The sequence below is a fragment of the Aedes albopictus genome, chromosome 2 (assembly GCF_035046485.1).
Source record: "Aedes albopictus strain Foshan chromosome 2, AalbF5, whole genome shotgun sequence".
Taxonomy (NCBI): domain Eukaryota; kingdom Metazoa; phylum Arthropoda; class Insecta; order Diptera; family Culicidae; genus Aedes; species Aedes albopictus.
In genome coordinates, this window is record NC_085137.1 from 8,632,307 (window position 1) to 8,647,480 (window position 15,174).

Consider the following 15,174-nt stretch of genomic DNA (forward strand, 5'->3'; position numbering starts at 1 on the left):
TTTTTCACAACTGGAAGAACAGTCAGCAAGAAAATGAACTCAGACTATATTTGAGACTAGTGTACGGGAACCGATTCTGGGTGCCCCGCCGGAAGTGGTTCAATTCAACAGCGTATCAAACCCATGCATGCGACACGTCAATGATGAACAGTTAGCCAGAGAATGAATTTGTCAGAGTTAGCCAGTTAGCCAGAGAAACCACATTTGAGACTACCGATAGCGTTTCGGAACCAGCTCCGGGTTCCCGCCGGAAGTGGTCAAATGTGAAGCTTCGTGGCCGTGTAGCTAGTGTCACCAAGCAACTCGCATCGTACTGGAGAGCGCGGGTTCGATTCCCGCTGCAGCTTTCAGGAAAAGTTTTCGACTGTGCCACTGACTGAGCGTTACATTCTAGTCCGTTGTCTAGTGTCGTGCTTACTTCAAAGAACGAATAAGCTTACTGGAAGCATTGAACGTGTGCGTGTCTTTTTGCCTTTCTCGTACACTAAGTGTACTGGAAAGGCTATATGTTCACTCCAAAAATAACTTTTCGATAGAAGGCCCGGAGGGTCGAGTCACATATACCAATCAACTCAGCTCGACGAATTGAAGTGATGTCTGTGTGTGTGTGTATGTGTGTGTGTATGTGTGTGTGTATGTGTGTGTACAAATAAACTCACATCACTTTTTGCCAGTAAACCTCAACCGATTTTAATGACCAATGGTTCATTCGACGCAGAATCTGGTCTCATTGTTTCCTATTGAAAATGGTTCGGATCGGTCCAGCCGTTCCGGAGTTATTGCCATTTAGGTGCTTCGGACCGGTACCCCAGGCAGGGGCCAGATATGAAAACGCTACAAACCCATCCATGCGACACATCAAACTACGGCATTTTCGATAACTTGATGAATGGTAAGCAGAAATATAGTCTCAGACCATATCTGAACCGGTAGTGTCCCGGCACCGGTTCCGGGTGTCCCGCCGGAAGTGACCAAACATAAAAGTGAACTAAACCCATGCATGCAACATATCAAACCGCGGCTTTTTCGATAACGTGCTGAACAGTAAGCAGGAAAACATTCTCAGACCATATCGTAACCGGTAGTGTTCCGGAACCGGTTGCAAATGTCCCGCCGGAAGTGGCCAAGTATTAAAGTTAACCAAACCCATGCATGCGACATATCAAATAGTGGCTTTTTTGAAATCCTGATGAACAGTAAGCAGGATAATATTCTCAGACCATTTCTGAACCGGTTGTGTCCCGGAACCGGTTCCGGGTTTCCCGTCGGAAGTGGCCAAATATAAAACTGAAATAAAACCATGCATGTGACATATCAAACCACAGCTTTTTCGATAACCTGATGAACAGTGAGCAGAAAAGCATTCTCAGACCATATCGGAACCGGTTCCAGATGTTCCGCCGGAGGTGGCAAAGTATAAAAGTTAATTAAACCCATGCAAGGGACATATCAAATCGTGGCTTTTTTGATATCCTGATGAACAGTAAGCAGGAAAATATTTTCAGAACATGGGGGCATCCATTAAGTACGTCACGCTTAGAGGGGGAGGGGGGGTTTGAGGAAGTGTGACAAGCAATGTATTTGATATAGGGAAACCCATAAGAAAGGGGGGAGGGGGGTTGAAAATTCTCAATTTTAGCGAGACGTACTTAATGGATGCTCCCCATATCTGAATCGGTTGTGATCCAGAACCGGTTCCGGGTGTCCCGCCGGAAATGGCTAAATATAAAAGGGAACCAAACCCATGCAAGCGACACATCAAATCGCGGACTTTAAGGCGAATATATGACGAAGCCACAGGCAATATTTTCAAAAGCTCAAATCTGAAGAACCATTGGACGGTTTGCTCTGAAAAGTTGATCGATTGGTCATCACCAGCGGGTAACCAATCGATCAACTATTCAGCGCAAACCGACACGTGGTTCTTCAGATTTGTGCTCTTGAAAATTCGGGCTGTGGCTTTGTCATATCTTCACCTTAAGGCATCTTGATTTGACAAAAAAAAAAGTTTCCGGCCATATTGGGGATAACCGGTAGTGTTCCGCATCCGATTACGGTTGCCCCATCGGAAGTGGTCAAATGTAAAGGAGAACCAAACCCATAAGTTCGACACATTTAATGACTTTTTAGGTAAGCTGATGAACGATTAACAAAAAAAATCATAGACCATACTTTGGAAAACCAATGTGCCGAAACCGGTTCCAGGTGCCCCGACGGAAGTGGTCAAATGTAGAAAAAAAAAACCAAACGCATACTAAACGCACACTAAATAACGGCTTCTTCGATAACGCGAAGAACGGTCAGCAAGAAAATAGTCTCAGGTCAGTAGTGTTCCGGAACCAGATTCGAGTGCCTCGCCGGAACTGGCGAAATGCACGAATGAACCAAACCCATACATGCATTACATCAATTTGCGACTTTTTAGGAGAACTGATTAATAATTTGCATAAAACTAGTCTAAGACCACATCAGGGACAATCGGTAAGTGGTAAAATGTGAACCGAAAGTTGTAAATGTGAAATTGAATCAAATCCATGCGTGTCGTACCATAAAACCACGCTAATTCGACAATGATTGCCGTCAAATTACCTGTGTAAACTTTCAATTCGATAAACTAACTCTATTTTAGTTTTGTTTAGATTGTATGATTTGTTTTTGAACACAAATCTTACAGATATTGTGGTGGTACGAATTGATAGCTTGTACATTTTACGATTGTTGGCTTCCGAGGTTCACTGCGGTTGATCACCAAACGGATCAGGTGTCGGAATGCACCAAATTAGAACTTTCGGAAGTAGCAGCTGCACAAGGAGCCGCTGCGGGTGTAAGTAACATCACAATATCGTATCATTCGTATTTACAGTGTATTACACTGTGACATTTGATCATTTTTTTAATTCAACAAATTTCGAATGAGCGGGGTACAAGTTAAAAAGTGTCTTATTAAAGAGTGATGAATACGCGGGGTTTGACAGTACATCAAATAGCAGCTTTTTTGATAACTTCTTCTTCTTCTTTATAGCTCGTCGTTTGCATTGGAACTTGGCCTGCCTCTCTTCTACTTAGGGACCGTTCATAAACCACGTAGACTTTTAGGGGGGAGGGGGGGGGTCTGGCCAAAGTCTACGCTCCTACAAATTTTAAATTTTTTGTATGGACAAAAGTCTACGAGGGGGAGCGGGGGGGTCTGGGATGGCCAAAATTCGGTCTACGTGTTTTATGAACAGCCCCTTAGTGTTCTTTAGAGCACTTCCACAGTTAATAATTGAAGGGTTTTCTTTGCCCGCCATTGCATGAATTTGTATATTGTGACGCAAGTTCAATGATACACTATGCTCAGGAAGTCGAGAAAATGTTCCCGACCGGAACGGGAATCAAACCCGCCGTTTCCGGATTGGCGGTTCATAGCCTTAACCACTAGGCCAACTGGAGACCCTTTATTGATAACACGATGATCGATTCGTAAGAACATAGCCTAGTCGGGGCCCGTGGCGTAGTTGGTCACACGTTCGCTTCATATGCGGATGGTCATGGGTTTGATTCCCAGCCCCGGCACTTGCAATTTTTCGTCAGTTGCTCTTCTTCCGAGAGCGACTGACACTGACCCTCTTCTGAGCCCCATGGTTCAATCGGACCCGGATACCTGGACATCGGCGAACTGCTACTCATAATGGACCCCCAATCGAACCGGAATGGAATCATCATCCTTGTGCTCATCATTCTACCATTGAGTAGAAAAGTGAAAGCAGCAGAAAGGCAACCAGTTCGATATAGTAGAATAGAATAGAATACATCTAGGCGCTGTTCAAAATGTAAGTGCAGCTGTCAAATGAAATCGCTCACGTAGTGCCCTAGTGGACAATAGAGCTGTAAATTAGGTTAAGTGATCAAGAAGAACATAGCCTCAGACCATATTTTAGACAACCGGTAGTGTCCCGAAACTAGTTCTGGGTGTCCCACTGGAAGTGGTCAAATGTAAAAGTGAATTGTACCCATGCATAAGATAAATCAAATCGTGGTTTTTTTAGGTAACCTGATGTACGTTAGCAATGATATTGCCTCAGACTATATTTGGGAGACCCGGTGGTGCTCCGGAACCTGTTCCGGAAAGTAACCAAATGTACCATGCGACTCATCACATCACGGCTTTTTTAATAACCTGAGGAACGGTTAACTAGAAAATAGGCTCATACCACATTACAGACTACTGGTAGGGTTGCACAACCAGCGTTTGATGCTTCGCCGGAACTACGAAAGTAAATACAATCAATGCAAGCGATAAATATGTGTAAGAGAACAAAATCTTGACATATTAAACCCACATACAAACAGACGTCTCACTATACTCACTACGTTCTTGTTTTAACGGTCAATAAAATATAACCTAGAATGTGCAAAAAAAACTTTATCGAAGACCGCAAAGTGATCTGTGAATGTTTAAAAAGTTATATCTTTGCTTGTTAGTATCGTCGTGATATTGATCAGCTCCCAATGTTAGTGAAGGTACTCAAGCAGTCAACTGTGAGAAATCTGATATTATTCAGCTCTGCTTTTACGCTGAACACAACGTCGGAGTATGTGCCATCAATAAGTTCTAAGTCAATTCAATGATGGCTTTGAGCAAGCATTTTTGCTTTTCTTAAAAAATATCAGGATTCAGGAACACTTTGACTTACGTCGACGGAAAGATCGTGAGAACATATACGACGAGAAAGGCACTACCACCTCTAGGTGGATTAATTTGGGTTTTTTAAATGTAATAGTGAACATCCGATGAACAGTTAGCAAAAAAAAACAGGCTCAAAACACATTTGAGACTACACTGGTTGTGTACCGGGACCGGTTCAGGCTAAGAACCTTCCCCGGCCCCAACAGTACCTACCAGAGATGCCAGATTATTTAATCAAGAATCTGTATCAATACAGATTTTTCTGTATCACCGGATTCGAGGGTATAGCAAATACCGAGAATCCTAGATTTTAATAGGAACTACTAAAAATGTACTATTTTTTACGGTTTTGAATTGGTATTTGTTTTTCTAAAACATGTATGAAAATTTTCAAATTTCATAAATTCATTAAAGTTTAAGAACCTTTTTTTAAAGTTTCTATTAAATTTATTGAAAATATCATCTTGAGTTTAGATTCTAAAGTCTACGGGTGTAACGGTAACTTCTTTCATTATACAAAGCTATGATTTGGAATCTATCATGTTCAGTAAGTCTCCTGAAAGGTTAACAGACAATATCAGGTCAGTCGTGATTGAATTCTCAAAGGTTTATAAATGGAAAAGTAGACTTTTGATTGATCCAGTAACCACGGATAAATATGCAACGTTACACAGTATAGCAGATATAGCTGTTGTTACTAGTGTAGACCTGAAGTCCTGAACTCTAAGGTAGTTCCAGGCTGACCAGTAATATCCCTGTAGTGTCTTCAAATGACTTTTGAGATTTCAAGAGCTTCGCGGATCTCAGCAGATTGAGCAATACTATTATTTGTGATGAAAACACATAGAGTTTTTCTTGTAGATTTGAAAGACTGCATTTGGACGACCCTGTATGCCCCAAAGGTTTATAATAAAAAAGAAGACTTCAGATTGATCCAGTAATTGCGGTTGGTTATGCAGTGGTACTCAGTATAACAGATATGGATACTGTTACGAGTGTAGATATGAAGTCCTGAACTCTAAGGTAGTTTGGCTGACCTGGAATATCCATGTAGTGTCTATAAATGACATTTGAGATTTTAAGAGCTCTGCGGAACCTAGCAAATTATGAAATACTATTATTCATGGTGAAAACACATACAGTTATTCTTGTAGATTTGAAGAACTTTACCATAGAACAGTTTGGACGACCCTGAATGTCTTAAAGGTTTATAATAAGCTAGTAGACTTGAGATTGCTCCAGTAACCGTGGTTGATTATGCAACGTTACTCAGTATAACAGATATGGCTACTGTTACGAGTGTAGACCTGAAGTTCTGAACTCCGAGGTAGTTTGGCTGACCTGGAATATCCCTAAAGTGTCAATAAACGACATTTTGGATGTCAAGAGCTTCACGGATCCCAGTATGTTATGCAATGCTATTATTTGTGGCAAAAATATATAAAATTATTCTTGTATATTTGAAGGACTTCACTATAGGACCGTTTGGAACACCTGGACCATCCCAGAATATAAAACATTTTTTGACATTCTTGACGAAGGCTAAATGAATACATATAAACGTAATCCACATCCAAGTTCAGATTGTAGAATAACTGGTATGTCAATTATTTCGTTTTTCCAAATTCCATGGTGTTCAGGATGTTCTAGGTTATCAATGAAGTCCAAACTACAAATATTCCCATAGAGGGGAAAAAGGAGGTCTGAAAAGCATTTTTCGAGATGGACGTAATTGTTGATTTACGAATCATTTTTTTAAATCGCTAAAAATCGATTAAAATGCAATAGTTTCATGAACATTTCTTCTGAAGTATCAAGCAAATATTTGTTTTGTTTCTGTTACCAAATTGAATGCCTAACAAATGAGGCTATTTATCATTGAAAACGATGAAAGTTTGAAAAATGGCATCTTACCCCACTTTACTCTATGCTCATTTGTCCCACTAAATCATGTATCAGATGTGGATTACCCTTTCACTACAGATTTTTGTGTTTAATTGTAAAACTCATGTGAACTGCGATACTGCATCCATCCAAACGATTTCAATATCTTGCAAAAATACCCAAACACTCACCCTTCTCGTAGGTCGTCTGCCGCTCCTGTTGCCGTGCATTGTCGGCGGCCACCTTGAGCAGTCCCTGGATGTTCCGTAGCAGGGTCTCCGTCGACGAAAGCGTTGGGTCCTGTGCCGTCGGCACATTGCCAACAGCCACGGCCGCCGCTGTCGCCGCCAAGCTGGAATAGTTGAGGGCCGCCTGCTGACGGCTTTCCATGTCCTGCGAAACCGCAACCGTGGCCGGAACAGGTGACGAGATGTCCCGCTCGCAGTCACTGATGTCTGCAGGGGGTGGGGAAGGAAAGGGAAGAAAGTGAAAAGAAAGTGCTGTCAGTTTGGATGAAAACGAGAAGGATGACATGCATTCTGAGGGGACAAAAGGTTTACTAAGCAATTGTACAGTTGTTGTACGTAGTGATCATTATTATTATTGCTTGGCTTAAGGGCGTTTCAGCCCCATGCTTCGCCCCTTAATAACTATTTAAAAAGTTTTCAAGTTTGTTTGTTCAAGATCGAAGTTTTTGCTACAATTATGTGCAAATCACATAATGAATTGAAGAAATCGTTTTAATATTGATGATGCTGAAAATTTGTATAAGAAAAAATAAAAAATATTTACTTATTTTTAATGCTATAGATCACTTCAAATGTTTGAGAGGTAGTGCAAATTGTTAACGAAGTATTTTCGATTTCACAAAGAAATTACTTTTACGAAAAACAAACAAATCATTTTATAAGGAACACATTCAAATTTCCTAAGACGCATCCAATGAGGCATTTTATAGTCTCCCATTCTGCTCCTTGCCAATGACAAGAAAACGCAAACAAGGGGATCGCGCCGCCGCCGCGCGAGATGATCATTGACCTTTTCGTGTTCGCGTGCGTGTGTGCAAACTGCATATGCAACACACCGCCGCCACCACCACCTGCCCATGATGCTCCTTACCTTCTTCCTTCTCGTTCGGCTCCTCGGTGTCCGATATGTTGGCTTCGCTGATGTTTTCGTCCTCCTCGTGCACCGAGGGTTCGGGCGAGTTTTGATTGCTTCGCTCACTGGGGGCGCCACCGCTGGTCTGATCGCCGCCGGATTTGGACAGATTCAGCACCGGGCTGGCACCGTTCGGGGAGTCTGGCGGGGGCGCTGTGAGGATCGGAATTAGTGAGGGTAAAGATCAGTTTCAACACACATATGATTACTAGAACAATTTAGACATAGAATTGTCCATATAGAACATACGTACCACTCTGGGAACTGAGATCTCGTGGTTTCTGATCGAGACCGGCTGTCCTGTCGTCACCTCGCTCCTCACGTAATCGCTCCAGGTGCTTGACGATGTCCTCGTATGCAGCTCTGTGAATTGAAAAGGTTAAATTTATAGAGTGAACATTTGTCATCGCCCAAAACCATTCAACAAAAGAGGGGTTGGAATTCTCACCTCGCGATAGCCTCCATTCCCGGGATGTTCTGGCCCTTGATGATTGACCCGTCCGGCCGTGGGATTCCGTGCGGGTTCACACCGGGGCTCATCAGCGGGTGGGCGCCGCCCGGATGAGGATTCATTTGCATGAACGGAATGTGATTCAAGTGCGTCGGGGGAGCGTTGTATCCGTTGGCTAGCAGGGGTGACTTGTCCAACCGGGAGATATCTGTAACACAAATCGTCGATTAATTGCGGTTGATGCCGGGGCATTATGCACGCTGAGCTGCCGGATTATTTGACCACAGAGAGGCTGGATGGGGAAATTGCAACTAAAGGGTGATGTGATAATTTAACGACCTGATGTAGAAGCATGTTCTGAATATTTGTTTCTGCCCATTATCATTAAATTAAAATGTTCAATATCGAATCGAGAATATAATTCAATCTAATGTAACAGATAAATTTGAATGCTACTATGTGTTGTAACTCGTAAAGATTCCTTGCAGGAAACATCTTTAAAATTGATCCCTTACAGGCGTACAGACTTACTACTCTAGTTTTTATAATCAAGGCATTATTTTTTAGTGTCTATTGTTGAAACTCTGTTTTATTCAGGCTTTCCATCTGACAATTAACTTAAATGAAGCAATTACGGAAATTATCCATCTCAAACATTGACGAAGTAATCTCTCAAAGGTTTACTTGTTCAGTGTAGTTTCAAAACAGAGTAAGAAGTAATCATCCGATGTTTCGATGATTAATTTGCGTCTTCTTCAGGAAGTTACTTGTAATATTACTTACTCTGATCGATACCTCCAAATATCAATACTTTAGGTGGCTCAAACTCAAAGGTTTCTATTTTTGAAGACTGAGCTCGATGGCTGAAAATAACTGATTTACATTTACAGGAATACATTAGCTACACAAGCTACAAAATCAAAAAAAATCCATCAAAATCAGTTAAGTGTTGGCCGAGATATCGTCGATACAAGAGACTTATTATTTATTTGAGAACCTTGAGCAAACAATCACTTTAAAAAATATTACTTTTTACCTAAAATTGGAGAGCGAAAAATATTGAACCAATTTCAATGAACATTTTTCTGTACGTACACAGATCGAAAAAAGAGTGTAAAATTCTGTGACATATGATGCACATAATTGGAGCGTGGGATATCACAAAAGTTTACATGTCATATCATGTAAATTTCATGAAACATCATGTAAACTTCCATTATATGTCATGTAATTCAGCATGACTCTGAGTTTTTACATGACATATAACGTAAATTTACATGATATATCATGTAAACCATCATAACACTAAGTTTACATTACTAAAATTAAGTTTACATGACGTGTAAATGTCATTATTTTTATCTGTGTAAAGTATGTATGTAGAAGTATTGTGTCAACATTTCGATCAAACCATTTAAAAGTTATAGCCATATATGTAGCACTATACCCGAGTAGGTGGAAAAACCTGATGAAGAGCATATTTAGTTATTATTGATTGAATTACTGAAGAGCAAAAACTGCTATTGATTTGATTAATTAAGAGGTGAAAGATCAGAAATAATAGAAAAATCTAATATGGTGAACTGTTCAATAATAGCTCGTTAAGATATTACAAGATCAAAACAATTGCAGACAAGATCTGTCATTTTTTTTCTAGAGAAAATTTAAAAATTGTCAGCATTCAGCATCAAACCTACGACTATGATTCACAGGCGGCGATGCTTACCACTCAACTGTAGCTCACTGTTGTAAATAACATGGAAATGAAAGCATGCGGTTCTTCGTTTCCACAGCTTAGAAAAGATCACATGGCATTTCACTAACATTGAGCCATCTCTCTGGGTGTATGTATTCCAATTCGTGCAGAAGAACTAAACTTGTTATTATGTTGAAATTTACAGCTATTTCGACAAGAACACAAACTGATATCATATCACTTTGAGCTATTCGTGCGATATTCATTATTTTTTTAAAAATGTTCGATTTGAGATATGATTTAGATATTCTCGTCTACCCGGGATGTCACAATAAGCAAGTGCGGTTTTTGGTTTAGTCAAATTCAATCTGTTCCTACCTTGAAAGTATTGAAAGTATGGCTGAAAGTATGGCTGAACAAAGTTAAACACTGTCAAAGTTTAATAAAAATCGGAACTGTGTTGCCAGTTCTACAGTCAAACACTGATTTTAAAATGTTAAATAGTGCCCAAAAATTAAAAAAAGGGTTTTGTTTGAATTATTAAAATGTACTGAACCGATTATGATGAAATTTTCACCATTTATTATGCCTTACTTGGAGAACTTACCGTCAAATGTTCAGACATTTTGTTGAGCTAACAACAAAGTTGAAGCCAAAATATTCTTTAAAAATGATGCCCAAACTTTCCAAAACTAGCCCTGGGCTAGTTCATCTCGGGATCTACACTTTACTTCCCTTCCGAAAGAAGAGCTCACATATTGCGAGTTTGTCGGGAGTGGGATTCGATCCCAGGTCCTCGGCGTGATAGTCACGTGCATTAACCATCACATCAGGTCCGCTCCGAAAACCACATTTTATTGTATCGACAATATATGCGCCAATACTAAACCGATTTTGATGCAATTTTTATAGAATCAATTACACATAATATGCTATTCCTTGTTTAAAAATCAACAATTTTTTTGCATGCAATCCAAAGACTTACATTATTTTGTGTGTCCACTTTTTTGAATCCAGTCATTATGTGATTTAATTCTAGAAGAGCAGACAAATTCCAATTATCAAATACTTTTGAAAAAAGCTCACACCCTAATAAAAGTGCACTGTATTCATCTTCCGAATGGAGATTCTCTCTAAGAAACTTCTGAAGCACATTTAATATGGAGTTCTCAAAAGCCGCACAGATTAGTAAATACTACTCATCATAAATAAAACTTTCAACTCGAAAATTTGGCTATACATTTCTTAGAGAATACTAAAGGACGTTCACCAGGATATTTATATAAAATTCCTCTAAGTATAAATTCAATCAGTCGCACGTCTCTTTTAAGGATATTTTTACAGTTTAGACAAGTGCTATCATGGTAAGATCAGAGCTGATTAACCAGGGTTTTCAAATTCCAGCGCCTCATATACTGGCCCCTGAGGAATATTGCTTATTATTTGGATGATTTTTCCTAATCATGACAATAATTCTTTAAAATAAACGCCCCTGTAGCATAGTGAACTTCTCTTATGTGTATTTCTTGATAAAATAACGTGCTATCGGCCATAGTTTTTCTCATCATAAGAAAAATATATGGCAAAGTCTTATGCAAAGTTGAGGTTACCATACCATAATTTAAAAATTATGTGTGTGTGGTGAAATTTTGCTGCTCCTCAAAAAAAAAATACGATATTGTTATTTTCATTCTAGCCTTAGGGAAACATCAATGCAATGAACAGAAAGCTTATGGACCTAGGATCAATGGTCTAGATCTGCTTGAAGATTCCTTCTCACATTTCTCCAATAATTTCTCAAAGTACACTGGAACCTCTTTTTATGCACATGGCTGGGACTGCATAAATTAAAAATGTGCATAAATTAAAAGTCATAAAAAGAGGGAAATTTATGCATAAATTAAGTTTGGGCCTTAATTAGAGAATCTAGTTCGCGAGAACAGGTATTACTTCTGGGCAGTTGAGGTGGGGCTAAGGGGGTTTTCAGAAAGTTCCCAGAGAGCCCAAAAAAGGGGTTCCAAGGGGCTTCAGGGGCGTTTTAAGGGGTTGTTTCGTTGGATTTGAGGAACCTTTTAAGGGTGTTCTGTCAAGATTGTTTGGTGTTTTCATGGGATTACGGGGAATTCTGGGGTATTTCAATAATATTAAGTGGGTTTCAGGGGCATTTGAAGGGGTTTTAGGGGCAATTCATGAGATTTCAGGAGCCTTTAAAAGGCGTTGCAAGAGGTTTGAAGGGTGTTTTAAGGCATTTCAGAGTTTGCTCTGAAACTTCCTGAAATGCCCCAAAAATTCCCCTTAAACCTCCCGGGGACACCATGTAACGCACCTGAAAGGCTTTAAAACCTCTGAGAACTCCTCCGTAACGCTTCCGTAACGCCTCTGAATCCCCCGAAAGTTCTCTGAAACGTCCTGAAAGGCATTCAAAATCCTCCTTAAACCCCCTAGGACCCCATGTGACGCACCTGAGAGGCCCCAAACCCCCGAAAACTCTTCCGTAACGCTCTCGTAACGCCAATTAATTCCGCAGAAAATGCTCTGAAACGTCCTAAAATGCCTTCAAAATTCCCCTTAAACCACCCCATGTAACGCACACGTGAGGCTTCGAACCCAACGAAAACTCCTAGTAACGCTTAAGTAACGCCTCTGCATCCCGCCGAAAATGCTCTGAAACGTTTTGAAATGCCTCCAAAATCCCCCTTAAACCCCCTCGAACCCCATGTAACGCTCCTGAAAGGCTTCGAAACCCCTGAGAACTCCTCCGTAACGCTTCCCTAACGCCTCTGAATCCCCCGAAAATTCTCTGAAACGGCCTGAAATGCCACCAAAATCCCCCTTAAATCCCCTCGGACTCCATGTAACGCACCTGAGAGGCCCCAAACCCCCCCGAAAAATCATGCGTAACGCTTTCGTAACGCCTCTTAAACACGCCGAAAATGGTCTGAAACATTCAGAAATGCCTTCAAAATTCCCCTTAAGCCCCCTCGGACCCCATGTAACGCATCTGAGAAGCTCCAAACACCTTCAAAATTCCTTCGTAACGCTTCCGTAACGCCGCTGAATCACGCCGAAAATGGTCTGAAACATCCTGAAATGTCTCAAAAAATCCTCCTAAACCAAAACCCCTAAAACGTCTCCGTAACGCCTCTGAAAATAGCCTAAAAAGCTCTAAGACTTTCTGAAATGACTCCGAAACACCCTTAAGACCCACTCGGAGCCCATGTAACGCACATCAGACCTTCAGAAACACACAAAAAAAAAACCTGTAACCTTCCTTTGCTCTCCTCTGTATACACCCCTTGGCCGCCGTTGCAATAGTTCCCGTCATTATTAAATATTCTTATGCACAATATTAGTTCTGAGTAGCTTTCCCTCTTTTTATGCAGGGCATAAAAAAAGATGCATAAATTAAAAGTGCATAAAAATAACATGCATAAAAAGAGGTTTTAGTGTATACTGTACAAACAGTTATTCGAATGAAAGTCCTGGATGAAATGTTTTATTGGATGCTCTTCTGGAATTTTCGCAGAAGCTCTTTTTATGAGTTCAGTAAAAAAATCTCCAAAGATAGAACCAGGAAGTTCCTGGGAATTCATCTAGAAATTTAAAAAAAAAACTTCAGTTATTCCTTCAGAAAAATCAATTTCTGTAGAAATTCCTAAACAAATGAGTTCCTCTAGTGATTCCCTCACATTCGCATTGTTGAGTAGCTCCCAAGAGATTCTTGCAGGAAATTCTTCAAAAATTCAGATTTCTTTTTGCAGGAATCCTTTCTGAAACTCCAGTCAGTGTTCTTTTCAGGAACTTCTCCGGGGATTCTCTCAGGCATTTTTTTCAGAAATTCTTCCAGAAAACTCTTAAAAGGTTCTTCTTCAAGTTCCTCCAAAGGGTTTCCCAGAAGATACTCAAACATTCCTCCAGGGGGTAATACAGAGGATACTCATTTTTACTGTATGTTCATCAATATTCGAGAATATTAGATGCCCTTTTCGAAAAGTTACAGCTGGTTGAATATTTTTTGAAAAGTGAAAATTTTACCTGTTCCAACTATTTTGAGTATCCCCTGTATATCGAGACCATCCTTCAGGAATTCTTGGGACCCTTCAAGAATATCTTCAGGAATTACTTCAGGGTTTATTTCTAGGTGTTCTCTCTGGAATATCTCAAGAAATTCTTTCTAAAATGACTGATCATTCAGAATTTATCAAATAAAAAATTCTTGAAATTTTCAAAGGCAATTCCTCAAAATATCAGAAATTTCTTCAAGAAATCCAACGAAAGAATCGTTGGAAAAAAAAATTGAAAATTCTGACAATTTTCAAATAGGATGTATATGGAATAATTTCTGAGGAAATCCCTTGCTGGCATTTATGAAGAAACACTTAAACTACTAAAGGATTCGATGAAGACGTTTCTGTAGAAATTCCTGATTAAATTTCAGAAGGAATCCATTGAGGAATTTCCAAAAGAAAACTGGGAGTTAATTTTTTGAATAAATCTTTCATCAAATTCTTGTAGAATCCCCTGGAGAAAATCCAAAAGCATCCCTAGGGAAATATATGGAAGAAGCCCAGGGATATTCCTGAAGAAGTTCTAAATAATTTCTGGAAACGTTCGTAAACAAATTTTAAAGAATTCCCTGCAAAGAGTCCTAGAAAAATCTCATGAGAAATTTCCAAATTTGAGAAGATTTTAGAAGAATTTCCGGGGAAATACATCGAGGAGTACTCGGAGGAACTCCTGGAGGAATCTCTGTTTGAATTTCTGCAGAAATCTCAGGAGGAATACCTGCTGGAATCACAAAAAAAAATCGTGAAAGAACTTCAGGAGAAATTCCTGAAGACATTTATTTAAAAATTATTGAAGATTCCCTGAAAAAAATAAAGGAACCGGAGGAGCAAGTCTTGGAAGAATCCTCGGATTATTTTATAAAAAGAATGCCTGAAGTAATTTCTGGAGGGAGAACTTCCGAAAATTCCGTCCGCAGGCTTTAGCAAAGTGTGACTATCCATGCGCAAATTTATAAAGTCGCATGCAAAAAGTGTACATTAGGGACAATTTTTGCGTGACCTAAATTTTGGACTTTCTAAGGAACCATTTTAGAAGGTTCTGAAGAAATTCTTTGAAAAATTTATGGAGGAACTTAAAGCATCCCTCGAAAATATGTCTGAAGTTGTATTTGAAAGATTTATTTTAAGAAATCCATGGAGACATTTCTGGGAGAATTTATTTATTTATTTATTTATTTAATACCAATCTTCATCTGACTATGTCTTAATGAAGTAAAAAAAAAATACATACATAGATAAAAGCAAA

The 15,174-nt window shown here is 39.7% G+C and overlaps 1 protein-coding gene across 13 annotated transcripts in view; it reads right to left on the reverse strand.

The window, feature by feature from the left end:
• LOC109398296 (dachshund homolog 2) overlaps nt 1-15,174 on the reverse strand; it is a 140,077-nt gene that overhangs the window by 34,001 nt on the left and 90,902 nt on the right. For all 13 annotated transcript variants that reach the window (XM_062849113.1, XM_062849108.1, XM_062849112.1 and 10 more), the window contains 4 exons: nt 8,163-8,373; nt 7,968-8,077; nt 7,673-7,867; nt 6,745-7,008 (listed from right to left, as the gene is read on the reverse strand). In XM_062849113.1, coding sequence (XP_062705097.1) covers nt 6,745-7,008; nt 7,673-7,867; nt 7,968-8,077; nt 8,163-8,373 — 780 coding nt within the window. The remainder of the gene's footprint in view (nt 1-6,744; nt 7,009-7,672; nt 7,868-7,967; nt 8,078-8,162; nt 8,374-15,174) is intronic.